Here is a 21,891-nt window from a genome sequence, read left to right on the forward strand (position 1 = left end):
GCCCAGTGTGAACCTAAGGCTAGAAGACACTCTGCATTTGGTCCTCTTCAGTAGACTGAGTGACCAGTTCATACCCTGCAGTGTCCTCTTCTGTTGAATCAGATAATTAGTAATCTGTCCTTAATAAATTGCTAGCCAGAGGAGCGCCTGGGTGGCTCAGTCGGTTGAGCGTCCGACTTTGGCTCAGGTCATGAACTCACGTTTCATGAGTTCGAGCCCCGCATTGGGCTCTGTGCTGACAGCTTGGAGCCTGGAGCCTGCTTTGGATTCTGTGTCTCCCTCTCTCTGTGCCCCTCCCCTGCTCACACTCTGTCTCTCTCTTTCTCAAAAATAAAGATTAAAAAAAAATATTTTAAATAAATTGCTAGCCAAAAAAAACAGTCTTTGAAACCAATAATTAAATATATGTGTGTATACACACACACACACACACACACACACACACACACACACACGTTCACATAAAGACTAAAATATACTAGCTCCGGTTTAAACACAACTTAAACATTCCAGTAATGAAAAAGAGTGCACTGATTTTATTCCTGGATCTGGTTTCTTAGCCAAATCGGAGTCAAATAAAGCAGTATGTTCCTGTTTATGTTAAGTGACATACATAATGTCTACTTATGATACTTCTCAATGGATTTCATAAGAGAAAAAAACTGTCCTAAGTTTCCTCTCTTCTCTAAGTGATTACAGGCCATACAATTCCCTTTAAACTCAATTATCTCACAACCAACTGCTTTGATAACCTGCTAAAACCAGCAGGCATAGTGTTATCAGTGAGCCAGAAAAAGAGAAAACCCCAGAGCAGCCATCCAGCATCTTCGTTTCTCTGCAGTCAGCTCCTTCGTATCCCTGATAACAGTGACAGGAAAATTTCTCCTCCATCACTTCCAGGTCTGTATCAGATGCTTTTCCTTTCACGGTAAATTCTCCATCCTCGGAGGCTTCTATGTGGTAATTTGCAGGGTTCAAGTGAAGGTAATCCGGAGAGTTCCACATCCTCCTTACGCATCTCCCGTTATTCTGGCAGAGGTGAAGGCTGCATACCTCAGCAGCTCTGGTCACGTTGACTATGTAGCTCCCTAAGTCAGAGCTCACATACTGCTTCACCTTTGTACAGTTACCCTAGAAATGTAGAAACAAACGGGTTTAGTGTTCTTTCTGGCACCAGGAGGGTTAGAACATCTATGCCCACGAGGCAGTTCTTTGGACTCGAGTGACACCTAACAAACATCTTGGCGCCAGTGGTTGATCTCTTAGGCTCAGGTGCTGTAACACAGGGGATCTAGATCAGAAAAGATGAAAGGTCCAAGGGGCAGGAGATGGAACCTTTGTTACACTAGGGGCTAAGCAACTGAACTTGCAAATGGGCCCCACGGTCAGCATATAATGACCTTGCCTGCTTCCAATTTACATCTTCTTTTTCTCCCTCTAGCTCCCAAGTTAATGCATGTGAAAAAAAAGAACAAACCTAAATTAGAAATCATGCCACAGCTGCTGTCCTCTGGCCACCTTTTGGGTGTTGTGGTACCTTTCATGGTTGTGTAGGAACCTGAATCCTCATATTCTACCGATTTATTGTCAACCTGTAGCTTCCTGGATTTTCCTGTTATGCTCAAATATCAACTGCCCTGGGTTCTAGACTTCTAGAATTTGTGTATACAATTCAAACACAAGAAAGCTTAGAAGGATGACTAGACCATTTTTTTGTGGTTCCGTTATGTGTTCTAAACAGAGACCACCTGGTTTATGCACTTCCTGCATTAAACTTCCTGATGAAGTGCTTCTCGTGAGTCACATGGGCTGGAGGAGAACTATCACACCTGGAGAGTCAGGAATTCCTTCTCCCCATTTCTACCTAATTCTCCTATTGGACAGAGGAGACCTAACCTTATATTATCACAGCTTCATGAAAGATATCTTGGCAGCAACAAGCTGAGCCTTTGAAATTCTAAGAATAATATCAGAGCATCATGAACTTGCAAAAAACTCAATTTAACAAAAGTTTTGAGGATACAAGTATTACAATTCCAGGAAAATGTATCACACTATAGAGATATAAACAAACAACATCTGGAAATACAGAAGAGATTGTGACTAATGTGAATTGGGGAAAACTAGGAAGACTTCTTCGAGTAAGTAATATGTGAACTGGGAGAAATTTGAAGAGACATATAAATCTCATTTTAAATGCTCTTAATTTTTAGCTAATTTCCCCATAGAGGACAAATACATTCAATGTGGAGATTAAAAAGATACCATCTGTTCCTTCTTCTCAAAATAGGATATAGCACATTTAATAGTAGTTAAATGGAAGGGCTTCGGAGTCAAATTCTGGTTAATGCCAGCTTCACCATTAACTAGCCTAACTAGATGTTACTCTAGTTGGATTTCCTCTCTTGTGTCTTCCTCTATAAATGAGGATGGTAGGCCGTACCTCATAAGGGTTATTATGACCAGTAAGTAACTAAGTCCAAAACAAAGAGCATTTAGCACAATCGTAGCCTATAATGAATGGTTAAAAAATGTCAGTATTCTGATTACTATCTTAACAAATGTTAATAATATTATTGAGCACCTTCTATGTGTTGGGCACCGATTTGGACTTTAATTCTAAAGCTGGTTTATTGTGGGAGCCAGGAGAGTTCCAACTGGAGTTAGCTCTAGAAGAAAAGAACAAATACTTTAAATAATATTAACTATGCCTTTGAGGTACTGCCTTACCTCAGATGAAGTTAAGTTCATGTCTCCCCAGATAACAATGCCCGCAGCTCCCAAGGCAGCACTTTCTCCGATAGTACTGATTAGATCTTGCTAGATTGAAGAGAGTAGAGTTTATTATTCATTTGGATATAAAACAGCATGCCAGGGATTAGGGTTAGAGGCTGAGTTCATTATAATAGGATGATTTTCCACTCTTTTTAAGACTTTATTTTTAAGTAATTTCTACACCCGTGGGGCTCGAATTCACAACCCTGAGATCAAGGGTTGCACACTTCACCAACTGAGCCAGCCAAGCATCCTTATTCTCCACTTTCTTAGAGTAACACACATATTGAATGAACCAAGGCTCAAAAATTACACTCCATAATCATATGGAAAAACATTAAATATTTTTGAAGAAGATCTTGTATTTTGCCAAACAAGATATTATTTTGATGACAATCAGCCTGTAAATAGCCACCAGAAGCTGTTTAATCGAAGTCATCTAGGGGCACATGCACACAAACCAGCCTTATGTACATGACCCAGAGTGTTGCAAAAGTGTTTGCTTCTCTAAATGTGAAGAATACCTCACCTTCCTTTTGGCTAAATTCTCTTTCCAGTGTGCAACGCCCCCCCCCCCCCTTCCTGAGAACTTCCCCCCTGCAGTGACTCAGAGGGGTTTTGTGTCACTTGGATCCCAAGGCCAGGCAAAGTAACATAGTGTTAAGGACCTGCAGGCTCTGATTTGGTCCAGCCCTTATATTTGGTCTCTGAAATTATTTGTGTATCATTTCAAAGTATCTGATTTAATGGGCCTTATTTGTGATTCATCTAGTCGTGGTAAAGTTGCCAGCCTTTTTCTCAATATGGTTAAGGTAAACAAAAATAGAATCTCACCAGGGGTAGAGGTATTTGGGTTTTGTAGTCCTAAAAGATTATTGTTTTAGTGTTTAAAGATTAACATGAAGCAAGGCCATTTCAGAAGGCAATTAGGATTTAAAGGTATGAAGTTGTGTTACGGGAACTGGTCTGGATCACCCAGCAGAAGAACCAAGCGGCACTCAGAGATCTTGGAAGGCAGGAGGAGGTTTATTTTACACTGGTGGGCTCAGAGGAGATCATTCTCCAGACGTTTGAGCCCAGAGCATCAACAGAGGGGACAATTTACCATGTTACTTCCGCATTCCTCATTAGTAGTAATTTGGTGCCTAAGGCAAACAGGGTGGGAACAAGAACCTGGAAGAGAAGTCTTCAGGCAGGGACTGAAATTTCCTCATCAGTCCTGTTGGCCATCATATAACAGATTTTCCCCTAACAGTTGTTTTTCTCATTTAAGTTCCTATGGTAGGCTTCCTAAGTAAAGTTACTAAATTATAGTATACTCTCCCACTGTTTAAGCTACTAAGCATTCAGGGGTGCTTGGGTGGCTCTGTCAGTTAGGCATCCAACTCTTGATTTTGGCATGGGTCATGATCTCACAGTTCGTGAGTTCAAGCCCCGTGTGGTCGAGCTCTGTGCTGAGAGTGCAGACCCTGTCATTCTCTGTCTCTGTCTCAAAATAAATAAATAAACTTTAAAAAACAAAAAAAGATACTAAGCATTCACCTTTTACTCCAAGGATGAATTTCCACCAATTATATGCTGGAAAATGTAACTGGATGATTTGGTGGGGAATAAAACCAGAACTTTATAATTGAATTTTACCTGGGGCATTTTATATTAATATCGACACTTGAGAGAGAAATCTTATCTGACACTTTTATAGTCCACTCAAATTAAAGTCTTTACAATCTCATTTTTTTAAGTTTTTTTTTTTCTGGAAATCTTCAAAAAAGGAAGAGATTTTGGTTTGAACTAATTTCTCTTTCAGGCTCACATCTGTTTCCATTTCTGTGACCACAGTGTCTGCTGAATAGGTCAGACCTGACATAACAAGAAAGGAAGGAGTTTCGTGAGGCTCTAATGAGTTAGCAGAAGTGAAATGGTTTTGAAGATTATCTATGATATGATGACTATGGGACAGAGCAGGAGCCAGCCATGTGGTGCCCAGAAGGAGTACTCTACTGGGTCTGTGTCCATTGCCTCCTTTGGCAAAGATATAATGGAGTAGGACGCCTCCCTCCACTCACTTTGAATGCAGTGAAGCCATATTCACACAATGTAATCAGAGGGGCCAAAATCTCCCAATGGCCTTCCATGAATTCCTGTTACATGTATGTTACACCCTTTCCAGGTGTCTTAGTTCTTGACTCTTCCGGTTTTTTTCAGTCTTTGTTCTCTTTGCTTTTAAGTTTTGGAGGTTTCTATTGAGATATCCTTTGGCTCAGAGAGTCTTTCCCCAGCCATGTGCAGTCTACTAAATAAACTCGTCAAAGACATTCTTCATTTCTATTACAGTGTTTTTATCTCTAGCATTTCTTTTTGATTCTTCCTTAGAATTTCCATCTCTGTGCTTACATTGCCCACCTTTTTTTGCATGCTATCTACCTTATCCATTAGAGCCCTTTGCATATTCATTACAGTTGATTTAAGTTTCCAGTCTGATAATTCCAACATCCCTGCCATAGCTGAGTCTGGTTCTGATGCTTGCTCTGTCTCTTCGAATTCTGTTTTTGCCTTTTAGAATGTCTTGTAGCTTTTTTTTTTTTTTTTGATGGCTAGACATGATTTAATCTTTTCTTGATAGGCAAATAGCTCATAAAAGGAACTGCTATAAATAGGCACTTAGTAATGTGCTAGTAAGATGTAGGGGGAATGGAAGGGTTCTATAGTCCTATGATTAAGTCTCAGTCTTTTAGTGAGCCTTTGCCTCTGGACTGTGAAACTCACAAGCTGATCAGTTATGTTTCCCCCTTCTCAGGTAGGATGGGGTTAGAGCAGGGCATTTACCTTCTCCCTAATGAAGACTAGAGCCAACTAGAGTTGAGTATTGCCTTTCCCCAAGTTCACTTAGTCTCTGGTAAGTCCCCAGGGGCTTTGGCTCTGGTTAAAATAGCTTCTCCTGAGGGCAGACCTTGTTAACAAGAATAAAAGGCTCTGGGGCAGCTGGGTGGCTCAGTTGGTTAAGCATCCATCTCTTGATTTCAGCTCAGGTCATGGTCTCACAGTTCCTGAGATCAAGCCCCATGTCAGCAAGGAGCCTACTTAGGATTCTCTCTCTGCCTGTCCCCTGCTCTCTGTCTCCCTCAAAATAAATTTTAAAAAACTTACAGCAACAACAAGAAAGAACAAAAGGCTCTCAAGTATTCAAAATGGTTCTTTTCCTCCTCCTCCCTACCAGATGCATGAGATTTCACTGTGAGTACCTGATAAGCTTTTGGAGGTAGAACTCACAAAAGTATATCCCCCCTACCCATGACTGAGTCCCCTGGACTTCACACTGAGCCTCCAGCAATTCGTCAATTATAGTTCTGAAAGGGCGGGCCTACGCGGCCGACTCCATCTTGTTCTGTGTCTTTCACCTTAACCACACCTCCTCCCCTTGAGTAACTCCCCCCCCCCACCTGCCTAACAGGACTCGGACCCTTCCCCAGCCACTCGGCTGAGGCCACAGCCATTACCTCACCAACTGCCCCTAGGCCCCAATAAAACCTTTGTCCTTTTGAAACTCGCTCTCTCTCCTTGGTATCTCACCACTGCGTCCGTCCGTGCAGGTAGGGGATTGAGCTCGAGCTAGCTCCAATAAAGGCTCTTTTGCTTTTACATCAGACTCGACTCCCTGGTGGTCTTTGGGGATCACGAATCTCTGGGCATAACAGTTCAGGTTTCCCAACTCTGGCAGTGGTCCCCACAGAGGTTTCTGACCTAATAAGCTGTGATTCTCTATACTCACCTATCTGCCTAACTTTGAGGGCAGCAATTGGCTCTGTGTCCTCACTTCTCTTTGAATCTAAGAGGGGTTGATTTTTCAGTTTGTTTGCTTTTTACTTTTTAGGATGGAGTGGCAACGACCAAGCTTCTTACCATGCTGAGCTGGAAACCCCAACCCTCCCATGAATTCCTTTGGGTTAAAGCATTGTTATCAGAGGAAAGAGGGAGACGCAGCATTTACATTTCGTATTGATAGTTATTGATCCATACTCAGCAAGTAAGGAAGCTGCAGGTGTTTGTGGTGAAACCCACACCTTCCCAAGTTGATTATCAGTTGGGAATGTTAGTTTCTTCCCAATGTATCCTTTAGCATCATTATCAGAGTAGAGTTTATTGGAAGGGATTCAAAATGGCAAGTCTTCATGCACATGTTGACTGGAGATGAGGAGTCAATGGCAGATATTAATGCAAATTTGTCTACCAAATTAGCCCACTGTCACCTAGCTGAGAGCAGGGTGTTGAATGAATCACAGAGCAGCTATGTTTGGGGACCAAAAGAGCAAGGGCACTTTTCAGTGAGGGAAGTCACAGGTAAGATGCCTCTGGGAATAGACAGGGAGCACATGAGAGCATGAGCCACATGAGGGATGTCATACAAAAGAAGAAATAAGACAATAGTGCATGATGTAACAGCAACAAATCTTCCAGGCCAGGTCCTAGTGTTTTCTCCATACTCAGGTTTCATTGCCTGATGCTCAGCACAGTGCATGTAAGGAAGGTGCCCACTGTGGGGAAGTGGAACATCACTAATGAGCTTCCCTTGGTGCACCAGCAGAGGGAAGGTTAATTAATTTTAGAGAAAAACATCTTTAAATCTATTAGTCAAGAAAACTCCTTTCATTATTTTTTAAAACATAGCATCAAGTTATATTTAGGTTGTATAGATGTAAGTAGCATAGACAATCTTTGATGTGAAATAAGGTGTTAACTGCCCCTATGTCATCCCATCAAACAATGGCTGCTGACTGAGATTCCATTCCTACATATTCCCTTTCCGAGTTTTAGGCTTCAGTACCTGTTCAAAAGTGACAGCTATACCACATATATTTTTGTAGTGCCTCACATTTTCATATACAATGTTCTCATTTGATTTTCATAATACTCCTGATAGGTAGGTAGGGCAGGTAATACTGTCCCATTTTATAGATTAAAACAATGAGGCACTGAGGTCTGACAGCTTAAGAAATTTGCTACTTATTGATAAATTGTTTTTCGAATCCTAACTATAGTAAAACCTTGGTTTGCAAGCATAATTCTTTCCAGAAACATGCTTGTAATCCAAAGCACTTGTGTATATCAAACCCTCCAGAGAGACGAAGGTTATTGTGTAGGACGACTTGCATCATCACTAATGGATGTTGACTATAGTTTAGTATTAATAAATTCTTGTCATATGTTCTATTTAATGTAACTGGAAATAAGGCAGCAGAGGAAATGGTTTCTATCTGCAGGTAGCCTGACCTAGAATGAAGCAAAGCATTCCTAAGCTTACTCTTGAACGGAAAAGCAAAGAACTGTCCATAGGTACATTGAACTGACAAAAAATACACCAGTGCCAGTTGTGGGCACCTTCCAACGTTCTGAAAAATCACTGATTTCTGCCAAACAAGGCAGCCTGAGAGCGACCATCGGAGCATGGGAAATGACTGCCCACATCCCTGCAGAGAGAGAGAGACTGAGAGAGAGAGAGAGACCCATTGGCTCAGTTGTGATCATATGAAGTTGGGCATCATGTACTACTCGTATGGCAAGACATCACTCGTTTATCAAGTTAAAATTTATTAGAAAAGTTTGCTTGTCTTGCGTAACACTCACAGAACAAGTTACCTACAATCCAAGGTTTTACTGTATATGTGTGTGTACACATGTACAAACACACACATACACACACACACTCTAAAGTGCGGACATCTAGGTGCCTGGCTGGTTCAGTCAGTGGAGCATACAACTCTTGATCTCAGGGTTTTAAGTTCGAGCCCTACAGTGGGTGTAAAGATTACTTAAAACTAAAATATCTTTGGGGTGCCTGGGTGGCTTGGTCCGTTAAGCGTCTGACTTCAGCTCAGGTCATAATCTCATGGTTCATGGTTTCGAGCCCCACATCAGGCTCTCTGTTGTCAGCACGAACCCACTTTGGGTCCTCTGCCCTCTCTCTCTCTCTGCCCCTTCCCCACTCATTCTCTCTGGCGCGCTCTCTCAAAAATAAATAAATAATCTTAAAAAGAATACAGTGCAGATATCTTTGAGAAGATTGGACATGGAAGCCATTATTAGTCACTTATGATTTGGTATAAATGCATATCAGGTTTTTAAAAATTTGTGAGCAGAATTTTTATGGAGAATACAATAAAATGGTGGGTAAATTGCGGGTTTAAAACATTTGGAAATACCTTGCCATTCCGAAAGTTTTCAGAATGATACAGAATGAGTCCTGGGACTGCCAAAGAGAACTGTTGCTAGATGAGACCCTAACTGTTGTTCCTTCTTTACTTAGAACAAGTATTTCTGAGGCTGTGGCTACTCAAGGAAACTTATCTAGGTTTACAGACTGTGCAGAATGGACCAATAGTCTAAACTAATCTTTTGAAATGAACACTTTGTCCCTTAAAGTTTGTTGTTTCTTCCAAAAGTGAATTTATTATCACTAAAGATAGAAACTTGTTTGAGCCAAATATAGAAAAGGAAACGAAGTTTCATAGAAGAAAGTAGTATTTAAGCTCCAGGGTCAAGACTATTTTGTAAAGATCTAGATAACTTTGTAAACCTACCAGGCAGTACTGATTTCCTATCATTCTTGATCATTTGTTGCTGACTTTTCTGGGAAGCACAAATATCAGTTCACAATAGAGACTTTTTTTCCCTTACTTGTCTCATTAATGGCATCCAAGGCATAGCATCTAGCAAATCCTGATACATCGCATCTTTTCCTCCTCTGAGGATTGAGCTGTACTCTCTAAAGGCACCATACATGCCTAGTGGTCATGCTAAAGCCCTCACCTGGGTATGTCCTGAGCCTCCTCCTTTAGATGTCTCACACTCAGAACATCTTTATATCTTAATACACGCTGGTGAATTGAAACTTGTAATGGTGGGAAAGGAAGAAGTGTGATAAACTCATAGTACCCAGTAATATCTTAAAATACCCATGTGAAAGCTTGAACAAGTCTCCAGTTTTCTTATCATAGAAAGTTTACACATAATTGCCCAAGTCCAACCGTTACAGTGGCATCCACTTTTAGATTTTTATCTCTAGAAGTTTCCATTTGAGTGACTACAGTAGCAAAGAGAGAAAAGGGGAGAGAAATTGGGCTGAAAATTCATCTATTTTAAAAGTTACTCTTATGGTTTGTGGGTAATGATGAGGTTTTTGGGGGGTGGCAGTGGGGTTCGTGGGGTCCGGAGCCGACGACCAAGAAAGAATTCTTGAAGATGTCTTTGGTACTGAAAGGTGTTTTATTAAAGCACAGGGACCGGACCCATGGGCAGAAAGAGTTGCTGCCCCTGGGCCATGAGGAGAGATTGGTTATATACTATGGAGTTGGGGGTGGGGGGAAGTCCTGGGGAAGTTTCCAGTGAGATTTTCATATGCTAAAGAAGATTCCCAAGATACTGGAGGCCTAGCTATTGTCAAGCTAAGGTTGTTTTTCCCTCTAGGAAAGCATTAGCATTAAGACAGCAGGGAGTTCCTGGAGAAAGTTTTACTCGCCAGCCTCAAGTATTTGTCAATGGGCTGCAGATTATAAGGAAATTTAGTTCTATCTGCCATTTCCTCCTGCCTGTGTTTCCCACATCACTATGGAGGGGTGATGGAGACTTAGGTCCTGCAGACTATGAGCTCTATCAGTTAACCCTTTGTTTTCCCCCTTTCCTTTGTTCTCGGGCAGCCAGGAGTGCCTGAGGACTATCACACATCTCCCACCTGATTGGGGGGGGTGGAGGGGCTGGGGGGGGCTAAATCTGTAGAGCCACCTATTTTTGCAAATTCACCCTTAAGCCTCTTGAAAAAACTTTTCTTAGGTTAAAAAAATTATTAATTATGGAAACAGACACATATAAAATTTATTACCCAAACCATTTCTAAGGGTACAATTCAGTAGTGTTATATATATTCGCATTGTTGTGCCTCACACCTTTTATGAAAACTGGTATTATACATGAAAAGAAAAACTGGTTTTTTTCTCTTGACATTAGATGGTGAGGCCAGAAGCAAGAATGCTTCCAATTCCACTTCCACGTGTGTGAGCAAAGTATTCCATTTTATTTTTTTAACGTTTATTCATTTTTTGAGAGACAGAGTATGAGTGGGGGAAGGGGCAGAGAGAGCCGGAGACAGACGATCTGAAGCAGGTTCCAGGCTCTGAGCTGTCAGCACAGAGCCCCACGCGGGGCTCGAACTCACGAACTGCAAGATCATGACCTGAGCCGAAGTTGGACACTCAACAGACTGAGCCACCCAGGCACCCCTATTTATTTTTGAGAGAGAGAGAGAGTGTGTGAGTGGGGGGAGGGGCAGAGAGAGAGTCGGAGACATAGAGAATCTGAAGCAGGCTCCAGGCTCCAAGATGTCAGCACAGAGCCTGAAGCCGGGCTCAAACTCACAAACCGGGAGATCATGACCTGAGCCAAAGTCGGACACTTAACCAACTGAGCCACCCAGGCACCCCAAATTATTCCATTTTAAAACATCCTCTCTGATTTCCCAGCCTGTTTGCCACCAGCCGTTTCAATAAAGGCCAATAGCGAGGGATGGTCATCAAAGCTGGGGAGGAGGCAATAATAGTTGTTATCACCTTTAAACCTTCCCTCCATACTGTGTTCCTTAAAAGAATAATTCTAAATAAGATCATTAAAATTCAGTTTGCATAAGTAAAGAGTCTAAGAGGATGGCTAGTCAAAGAAAGAATTAGGCTCCTTTCTAAAAGACCACTAATTGGGAATTCTTCAATGAACATAATTAACAAAAGAAATGTTTCTTTTAGAGTTAGGGAGGAAATCCCCCCCCATCCTCAGCAAAGGGTGTCTTACCTTAGAAAGAAAAAATAAAGGTTCCTCCCTGTAGCCTAGCCTTGTGTAAACGAACACAGGCAGAGCGTAATCGTGGGATGTCATGGTGGAGATCCTCATGGATTCGTGCACCCGAAATTGCGAGAAGCGCAAAATGTTTTCGTTGTCTCCGAGAGATTTTCTGACACCAATAGAAGGATACAAAGCAGCACTGCTATTCCAGAGCCAAGAGAGCTCATTGTTTCTCAACACTTCCTCTTCCGGGCATGACCCAGTATAATTCGGGGCATAAACATTATAATTGTGGCAATCAGGATATAAATAATAACCCCATAGGCCCTTGGGTCTACTCTTCATTCCCAATTCGATGGTTTCCTTCATGAAAGCTTTTGCACTTTCTTCAAATGTTGCTTTGGCTAAATATTCAATATCAGTAGTTGATACATTCTCTTGCATATCAGAAATCAGCTTTCTTGACTTCTGTCTGTAGACGTCTTTTGTGTTCCAGTTACGGGCCCACTGGGGTCGCCAATATTCCCAGTCGATAACAGCAAGTCCACTGAAATCTTCAGCAGGGATGTAATAATTAATATCTTGGTCAGCTTTCTCTAGATGTACTTGCAAACTTATGTTCTGAGGGAGACCCCCATTAATGGGAACCCCCTGTGATGTATACCATGGATAGTATCCCAATCTGTTGACGTAAAATATGGTGACATTTTGTCCCCTGGCCTTGGCCAGTGGGCTTCCAATCACCTGAAACATTTTCAAATTTAGTCTTATATTGTATTTTTTCAAACACTGATCCGTTGGAGCATTCCAAGCAGCTATAAAAGGTTTCCTTTGATAAATTGGAAGTCGGGCAGGTTTTAGAGAAGAGATAGACTTCAGAATAAAGAATATGAGCAGCCATGATGTGAGATGTATTGGTTGAACAACACAAAACCTTAATTGTCCTTCAGATAATACTTTCATGATAAGATAAAACCTTATCTTCCGCCTTAAGGTACTGTGGAAGACCTGTAGGGAGAAGTAATTTTCTATTAGCGATAATTTTGAGGAAAAAGACTCAAATACTGGGTGGATATTATTAGATTTTAAAGAGGACTATACATAAATTGAGATACAGAAGCAAGTGTAGTGACTGAGTTTCCATTCAGGGGCAAGCAATGCAATTCAATAAAAATTCATGGAACTTCAGACCCTATGCCCAGAATACAAAGTGAATAAGATGTGGTTATTCACTTGTGGTTGCTCTTGAAAAAGCTTATGATCAAATAAAAATGTAAAATTATACCCATTATCATTTTTGAAAAGTCATCAAATCCTAGGCACTAAGCTTAAGTACTTTATAAAATATTCATCTCATTTAATCTTATAATAACTTTGTATTATCTCACTAAGCCAAAAATGTTGAGATGCTTTCCCAGCCTTCCTTGCAGCTACGGTGCTGATATGCAATCGCAGTCAGGATCCATCCTACTCTGGACTTTGAATTGAGATCTTGGGAATCAAAGAGCCTGAAAGGTGGTGGGGCCAGAAATTCCGGCGTCCATAAATGGCAGGGCCTCTCAGGGGCATTCAGAACCTGATATCCATGGTGTTGGTGTTAAGTGGCAGGATTGTCCTTATGGGACAGCACTTCTCTGCTCAAGTCAGTGAGGTTTTGTTTTGGTTCGTTACAACCAGGAAGTCTGGCTGACAGAGGTTTTTTTCCATGGAATCTGTGGCTTTTGAGTATTTCCGTCCGCAAAGCGGTGTGCTGCATATTGTATGTCATTATCATTTTTAGCCGCTAGATGTCACCAGCTAAACCGTATAGCATTTGTGAGACCTAGGACACTGAGGCAAGCCAAAATTTAAAATAATTTATGAAAAATAGAAAACCTGAACAGACCAGTTACTAAAATAATGTGTAAAACTTTATTCAAAGACGTTTAAGAAGTGCTAAGTAAATGGATATAAACAAAATATCAGTTTGGGGGCACCTAGGTATCTCAGTCAGTTGAGCTACCTGACTTTTGGCTCAGGGCAAGATCTCGCAGTTGGTGGGTTCGAGCCTCTCATCAGGATCCCTGTTGTCAGTGCAAAGCCCACTTCAGATCCCCTGACCCTCTCTTTCCCTGCACCTCCCCCACTCACACTGTCTCTCTCAAAAATAAAAAATAAACATTAAAATATGTGTGTACATATATGTATATATATATATAAGTTTTTAAGAATTATGGAGGTATTTTCTTCATCTGTGAATTGAATAAATATGTGTTCCTCCATAACACGAAGATGGATAAGATTGCTTATCTTAGTAACTTGAAATATGTCACACCGAAGGTATAAATTATTATTTGAAGAGAACAGTATTTTCAAGAGGATATAATTTTATGCATACAACAAGAATCGTGGTCCTTTAAAATGTCCCTTTTCTTTGATTTTTTATTATATTCTGCCTTAGGATAAGAAAAATGGATTTACTTGCATATGTGTTCATTAATAGGGGAGAAAAAGCTTTTATTTAAAGGTAAAATTCAGCTCATGTTAGAGAAGGCTATAAATGTATATCAAAAAAACTATATATATATATATATATATATATATATATATATATATACACACACACAACCTATCAGAACACTCACTTTCTGCTTTGGGTTTTATTCAAAACATAGCTTTCCACTGATTATTGTTTCCCCTTTGGTCAGCCCCCTCATTACTGCCTGCAAATCTTCACCCATTCATTACAACGTTACCAAGTTATTCTTTTCTCCTTATCCTGGAACATTATTATTCCCCTTATTCTGGTTACTGGAAGGTACACACGCCATGGCAGGTGGCAGGCCAAACTCCTAATCAAATGTACGGATTACACAACAAATACGGGCAAGATAAGTAAGGAAAGTTCAGTGCCTGTGTCTTCTGCTTGCTGTATGTGTCAGCTTTCTGCTTCCCACGCAGGCAGGTCACGGTGCTGGTACACCCTCTGTCACTCTCCTAATTAAACATGGCTTTCTGGGAGGAGATCCCTTCACTTGGCACCTCTGGAAAGTGTTTTTGTCCCCTGCCCCCATTATGCAGTCATTGGCTGCCTGCTTACCCACCCTTTCACCAGGGAACCTACGCACGCCTTCCCTCCCAAACATGCCCTTTGCTTCAGAGCTCCTCTGGACCCCCTTTAGTTCATCCTGCCCGTGCCACCCAAATCCCCACTGAGCTCTACCTGTATCTTGACCAGTCATGACAGCGTAACAGTCTGCAATTACCCACCCTTAACCATGAGTCACCAACAGCAACCTTCCTTGTCTTTCTTCCTCCTCCCCTCTTAACAATCTACCCAGAAAGGTCTGCTTCTTTAAGCACATCTCTAATTGCTGGAATTTTAGGAAGAGTTGGCAAGATACTTGGGGTGGGGATGAGTGAGGAGTGTCACTTGGACTTCTCCCCTAAATTTTATCACCAGTTTTCTCTTCATAGGAACAGGGTTTGTTCTGGGAACATGTATGAAGGACTAGTTCCCTTCCTTCCACAGGGAAACTTCTGTGAAGACATTTTGAAGGCCCCCGAACAAATGATTCCCAGCAAAGTGGCACATTCCTGAAAACCTGAGGATAATGGGAGGTGGTTTTCTCCTCAGACCTGTGCCCTGCTGGAGAGAAGAGCCATAGTGAGGAAGGTTTAGCTGAAACTACTCTGACTCGGCTTCACAGTTCTGCTCTTCTTAGCCCACTAAAGGAGAATGTGAAAAAATAACAGACAAGTGGGGACTGCCTCATATCAAGCAGGCCTCAACCCTTACCTCATTATGGTTCCCCCATCCTGACAGGGAAGGATGGTGGAGAAGGGGGGGAGGGCTTGAGAGAGACAGGCGTGCCATGTGCAGATACAAGAGTCTGCAGAGAAGTTTCTATCCTCCGTTTACTATTTCCCCTCTCACTCCTTCCCCACAAAAGTTTAGTTGCTTGTGACACGTTAAAAAAAAAAAAAAAAAAAAGCAACATCCAGATTTCAGAAAGTGGAGGCACTTAGAACTATGCCGTGTTATTCTCCTATTAGACAAACAATTTCACAGAATACCGACCTCACACAAGTTTAATCTCAGACTGTAATAAAATGAGACAGAGCAAGGCCACTTTTTCATTTTGGCCAAGCACACATAAAAACAAGGTCACTGTGCAACCCATAAAATATCAAACATCCTTCTCTCCTGTTGCCGGAATGACTGCTATTCTTTACCCAAGTATGGATATGTGCTTGCTTTCTGACAACATCCAATATGGAGAAAATCTGCGTTTTCTTAGACCTTCTGCCAGGTCACTCAGCTAAATCCTGAGTTCTGTCATAGGCTCTTGCTGACAACCCTCTTACTGAGCAACCTCACAGTTTCTCATGCTGTGCATTTTCCCTTGCTGGAACCCGTAATAAACCCAACCCAGTTAACTGTAGGTGCGTTCCCAGTAGTCTTCGGGGCATTGACACCTGTGTAAAGACACTACTGAGCATTCGGGAAATTTTTATTGAGCACCTTCTATAAACCAGGTTCCCACCCTAAGTCCTAGGAATACTGATCAAAGCAAACAAAAACCCCTGCCCTACAAGGCTTGAATCTTTGCAGGGGAGACAGACAATAAACAAGATGAGTAAATAAAGTAGATAGTAGCTTGGAAGGCGGTAACGGCAGAGAAAAAAATAAAGCAGGATTAATTTTAGATGGGAAGGCTTCACTGATCTGAAAGAGAAAAGGAGTAAGCCTGGAAGTTTGGGAAAGCATGGGAGGAACACAAATGCAAAGGCCCTGAAGCAGGAGGATCTCCGCCCTGTTTGAAAAACTTCAAACAACCTGGTGACTGGATAAAAGAGAGAGGTAAGAGACAGGGTCTTGTAGGGCCTTGTTGGGACTCTGGCTTTCACTCTACGTGTGATGGGAAAGAATTAGAAAGTTTTGAGAGAAGAATGGCCTGGTCTGAACTGGGCTTAACTGGATTCCTCTGGCTGCTGTGTTGAGGCCAGCCTGAAAGGGAAAGGGCACAAGAGAGAAGCAGCAGAAGCTGATAAGGAGACTCTTGGAATAATCCGGAACACAGATGAATGTCGTGGAATCCAGATATTCAAAGTTCACAATGTTTTTAATGATCGCCACAATGAAAACTAATAATATTATAAATCTATAAATTAATCCTGCTAGTTTGCATTTAATTGTGATTGCAACTCCAAATTCTAAATAGAGGGGAATACTCTGGGAGTGCTTTGAAAAACATACACACCCATCCAGTAATGTATTTGTGAAAGGAATTAATTTTCCAAATCTACAACTCTTCTTTTTTTCATGATATTGAGATTTTTTTTTTTATCAAAACCTTTAAGGTGCCAAGTGTCTGCCTGTAAATCCATGAGGTTTAAAAAGGTATCCTCAAAGTCCTAATCCCTAAATGGGGATCCCAATGAACCCCGTTTTTTTGGAAATTTAAAAATGCAATGTTTTATTTCCAAACCTTTGAGGAAAGGGTTGGCCAAAGTGATATTTTGCTAATAATAGAACTATAAGCATAAATATTTATCAGAATGGAAGCTACAGCACGGCCACTGAGTTCAAAGCTGTACCCTCAGCTCTGCAGAACTAGTTGTTAATCTGCTTTTAATAAAAGCTTATTAAAGCAAACGCCAATAATAGGCTTCTGTTTTTCCCTCTGAAGGATGTTCCTGCCTTAGTCTGATTGTCAACTGGTGTCTTATCCTGATGGTTCTTAAATTCTTCTCATGAAATATCAACATTGTGAAAATTGGCTGTTCCAGCAGGAGAAAAAATACACTTTGATGGGTAGAAGTTTCTCAATTAAGTTTTTCCCCTACATTTTTCTTAAAAACTCAGTGCCATTGATTTAAATAGAATCCACTCGGGGCGCCTGGGTGGCTCAGTCGGTTAAGGGGCCGACTTAGGCTCAGGTCATGATCTCGCGGTCTGTGAGCTCGAGCCCCGCGTCGGGCCCTGTGCTGACAGCTCAGAGCCTGGAGCCTGTTTCAGATTCTGTGTCTCCTCTCTCTGACCCTCCCCCGTTCATGCTCTGCCTCTCTCTGTCTCAAAAATAAATAAACATTAAAAAAAATTAAAAAAAATAAATAAATAGAATCCACTCTATGATGATATCCTTTAAGTCCCACAATTCATCATTAGGTACTGAGTTTTATTATAACTCTATTTTGTGTTCCATCAAAGAGCACTCATGTCCCTCTGTCTGAACAAAATTTAAAACTACTGGACTATCTTGATTGTATAAAACCACTTCCTTCTCTTCCCTCATTTCCTAAAAGATAAACTTAAGTTTTGTGAGTATATAAAAATGACTATTTCAGTGTCACTCTTGCTCATGGAAAATTCGCTCTTCAGTGGGAAAGGCCACATTTTTTTATGAAGCAAGAACGATTTGCATTTTATGAAATGTTATCTGAAAGAGAGTATAATTGTCCTTATGCAAGAGTGTATATACTTAGTCTTTGTCAAAAAAGTATTACTTTCCTTTAGGACTTGAAATTTCTTGCAGCCAAGATCAACAGCTTTCTTGGAAAAGCACACAAAGTCTCAGGACCACGTTTTGCATAAAATGTTCCCTCTGTCAACCTGTTTTTAACTAAGCTCCTTAAAATAACATTAGGTTAATTTGAATCCTCAGCTTTCTAATTAATGTTTGTGAACAGTAAATCAATCTAGTGGTCTGTGAAATGTTACATAAGTCCTTTCAATGTCCATAGTCAAGATGATAACTTACAACACCCCGTTCCTCCAAGATATGACCCAAGTCATTGACTGGAGGAACTGGGATATTAGGCAGGGTAAACAAACAGAAACTAGGGAAGGAGAGCTGAGGCAGAACCCCGGGCCTGGGGACAGGAACCATACTTACACAGGAGAGTTTGACCTGGATTCTTCACATACTAGGTCTGAATGTCAGGGCACAAGATTGGAGTGGAAGCTGCAGGCATGTGAGACACCAAAGGTTATAGTCAGATCACAATATTTTAATTTAATTTAATGGCTTAATTTTATATCCTGCCTGAGTTGTGACAGGAATGTCTTGGAAACTACGGTTGGACTGGCTTTTTTACAAATGGCACCCATCTCTCTGTATAGCATACATATTTTAACAAGGTAAAAATCTGAGCAAGGTAAAATGTGCAGGCACAGACTCCAAATTGTTTGTAATGAGGAAAGAGTAAATGACCATGGTGCATTCCCAAAGGAAACGGAAAACTGGAAATTTCTATCTGAATTACAAATGCACAAAACTTTTTACCTAGAAATTCTGCTTCCATGTTATTCATTGCAGCATTGCCCATAATCATCAAGTTTGGAATCGAATGTCCATTATTCAGAAGTTGTGAAACTGTGGACTTCTACCCAATGGAATATTATGCAACTATACAAAGAATGAGGTTGTTTCTACATATTGACATGGATATTCACCAGATACCATAATTATTCTTTAAGGTATATATTTGTTTTATATACATATTCATACATATATTTAATATTTTTAAGAAATAAGATGTGTATAGAATACTGCCATTATTTTTCTGAGAAAGGGATATACTTATATTTGTATTTATATTTATTTGTTCATGTATATGTATATAGTTTGAGTACTAAGAAATATATCTGGAGGGACACTCAAGGACTAATTATGTTGTTTGTCTCCAGAAAGGAGAGCTGGTGGCTGAGGGAAAAAAGTGGATGGAATTTCTTTGAGTGGCAACTTCTGAGATTTTTGTCCTATGTTGATGAAGAGTTATTCAAAACCATTATTTGAATCAAAAAATAATAGAGTTCTCTTGAAACAAACAACAAAAAAAGAAGATATAAACTGATTCTGATTATAGGGAATCAGGCATGGCTTCCTGAAAAGTTAACATCTGAGTTGGATTTTATTACATAGATCATTTTTTTATCAAGTTATTTGAGAAAAGGTATGCTTTTCTGAAATCTGGCAAGAAAAGCCCTTTTTAAGAAAAAAGAAAGTCCCCTCCCCCCTTTATTTGTAGTTGAAGTAAACACCATCAGCCAACACTTTTAAGTTACCACTGTATACTGACATGTGGGTATTAAGAGCTAATTATAGCTTGGTTAATTATCTATGGCAAAGAAAAACTAATGGTGGCTAATCGTTTAGTAGATGTTCAGTAGAACACAGAAGATAGGCTTGAAGAAATTGATTAGTAGTATTACGCACCACAAAATGCTGTGCACAATATGAGTACATTATTTCTTACAAGTGGAGAAAGATGCTATAGAGAAATAGGACTTCTCTGATTGTAAACAGTGCAAAACTCCAGTCGCAACCATAAAAGTACTTGGAGGGACTGAATATGAAAAAGATAATTTGGTTCTTCTTTCCTTGACTATGTTGTAGGTTTGGAAAATTATCCAACCTAATTATAAATAACTCAGGAGGGAGGATTTTACCTATTCAACTTCAGATCACTTTTCCTTGGATTTCTTAAGCACTTTAATTCCATTGTATTTTATCCAGTTATACCTTTCTGACAAAGCTTAAATTCTGACAGTTTTTTTCTAATTCTTCACATGTTCCTGGCATTATTTTTATTCCTTTTTATTCTTCCTCACACTTCTCTCTAATAAATACTTTCTCAAATCTTACTGCTTTTACAAAATTTTGTCCAACTATCCTTTTGGGCTATTTTACAACACAAAATAAGGACATTTCAGAGGTCGTATAACAGAAGCCAGTATGAAGCAGAGCTCAAAATCTTAGACTCCAGGGCTAGTTACCATTATCAACACACTAGAACAAGTTTCACTGTCTGTCATATTCAGTTTTTACTATTGTTGTTTCAATTAGTCTTTCCAATGTGTCACAATACTGTCTTTTGGGGGGATGATGATGATGAATAATGATTGTATATTATAAATCCAAACACAGTATAGATGTCTGTTTTCTGCTTATGAGCTACATAAAGTGTTGGCTGTTGAAAATTAAAACTATGAACTTAAATTCTAATCTTTAAAATTTATGAATATGGGATGGAATCTTGTCCACCACCCCTCCCCGCATGTCTCTCTGCAACTCTGTAACCCTCTTGCTGACATTGTCACACAGGACAGATTTTCTGCCCAAGATCTCTCTGAATTGAATTGCTCTCTGGACTTCTCACCACTGTGGTCTGATCTCCTGGTACTCAACTGAATCACACCTGAGTTTGTAGTGCCCACTGGCATGGCAACTAATGTTTCCTACCTGAAACATCTCCATCAACCTTTGGTAAACCTGAACACAAACTGTCAAACTCATCAAAATTAAGCTATCTAAAAAGATTGTGGCACATGAGGGAAGCAAGAGCTTGTGAAATCATGTTTGCGTGTATTTTTCTTTACTCTTTAGGTTTGGATCTTGTATGATCAGCTATGTAGCTATCTCCTATCTTCTTCTAAGGCACTAGGCTTTCACTACAGATACACCTGCTGGATGATGATGAAACTCTTGATGTTGCAATGGACTGTGCCAGTTAGGCTAATCTCCATCAGGTTTAAGTAGCAGATAGTATGTAGTAATTATTGTGCAACCAAATGGATTATGCTTTGTTTCCTAAAAAAATAATAACAAACTGTTGAAACACCAAATACAGTATCTAACTAATCAATAATTTGCATGCATTTTAAACAGATCATTAGAGAATGTGTCCTCTACTTTGGTTATCCATTCACATGATATGAGAACTGTGTTACATTTGGATATTGGTAAAGAAAGTTGAGTTTCTGCATTAATGGTAGTTAACGATAAATATGGCATCGATACTTTTTCATACAAAGATTTTTTAATTTTTTAAAAATAAGTTTATTTAATGAAGGCCATCAATTGCTATCTAATTTTGCAAACCATATAACTTGAAAATGTTTGGAAATAGATTTTAATTTCCAAATGTAACCTTGAAAGGGTCTCCTGTTACAATGAGGAAATTCAGAAATGTTGCAATTGCAGGTTCTGGGTTGGACCAAGGATCAAGTGAGGTTGTTCTGGAATGCCTATGACAGAGGTAGAGCAATTCCAACCAATTCTTGAGCCACCCAGTATAATACGTCTAAGAAATAGAGCTCCTTGAAGAGTGAGATGTGTTGTTTTCAAATATTCTTGATAAGAGGGAACATGGAACTCATTTATTTGGACCAATTATGGGCACTGGGCCTGTGCTCACTTAAAAGACTTCATTCTGTGAAAAAAAAAGACAACTGGAAACTGTTCCTGTCAGAAATTCGCAGCATCTACACTTCTATTATATGTTGAAAAATTCAAGGAATGTGCTACC

The 21,891-nt window shown here is 40.2% G+C and overlaps 1 protein-coding gene and 1 long non-coding RNA gene across 2 annotated transcripts in view; one reads left to right on the forward strand and one right to left on the reverse strand.

The window, feature by feature from the left end:
* Positions 1-531: 531 nt before the first annotated feature.
* Positions 532-21,263, reverse strand: HYAL4 (hyaluronidase 4). The gene is made up of 4 exons (XM_015067290.3): positions 18,477-21,263; positions 11,608-12,606; positions 2,731-2,820; positions 532-1,131 (listed from the first exon to the last, which is right to left on the reverse strand). Exons 2-4 carry the CDS (start codon positions 12,559-12,561, stop codon positions 730-732), a joined length of 1,446 nt encoding a protein of 481 aa, XP_014922776.3. The 5' UTR covers positions 12,562-12,606; positions 18,477-21,263; the 3' UTR covers positions 532-729.
* LOC128314727 (uncharacterized) overlaps positions 15,857-21,891 on the forward strand; it is a 56,888-nt gene continuing 50,853 nt past the window's right edge. Inside the window, exons 1-2 of the long non-coding RNA XR_008296674.1 lie at positions 15,857-16,441; positions 18,900-19,060. This is a non-coding gene — a long non-coding RNA (uncharacterized LOC128314727). The remainder of the gene's footprint in view (positions 16,442-18,899; positions 19,061-21,891) is intronic.

This window comes from Acinonyx jubatus, chromosome A2 (assembly GCF_027475565.1).
Source record: "Acinonyx jubatus isolate Ajub_Pintada_27869175 chromosome A2, VMU_Ajub_asm_v1.0, whole genome shotgun sequence".
NCBI classification, from domain to species: Eukaryota; Metazoa; Chordata; class Mammalia; order Carnivora; family Felidae; genus Acinonyx; species Acinonyx jubatus.

Bases quoted from the DNA above. Each gene is read 5' to 3' on its own strand.
- HYAL4 (XM_015067290.3), bottom strand. From the start codon at position 12,561: ATGAAAGTATTATCTGAAGGACAATTAAGGTTTTGTGTTGTTCAACCA. The intron at 2,821-11,607 runs GTAAGACACCCT...TCTTCAATCTAG, and splicing joins CTTTATTTTTTCTTTCTAAG to CAAGATCTAATCAGTACTAT. The intron at 1,132-2,730 runs GTAAGGCAGTAC...CTACATTTCTAG, and splicing joins TGAACTTAACTTCATCTGAG to GGTAACTGTACAAAGGTGAA.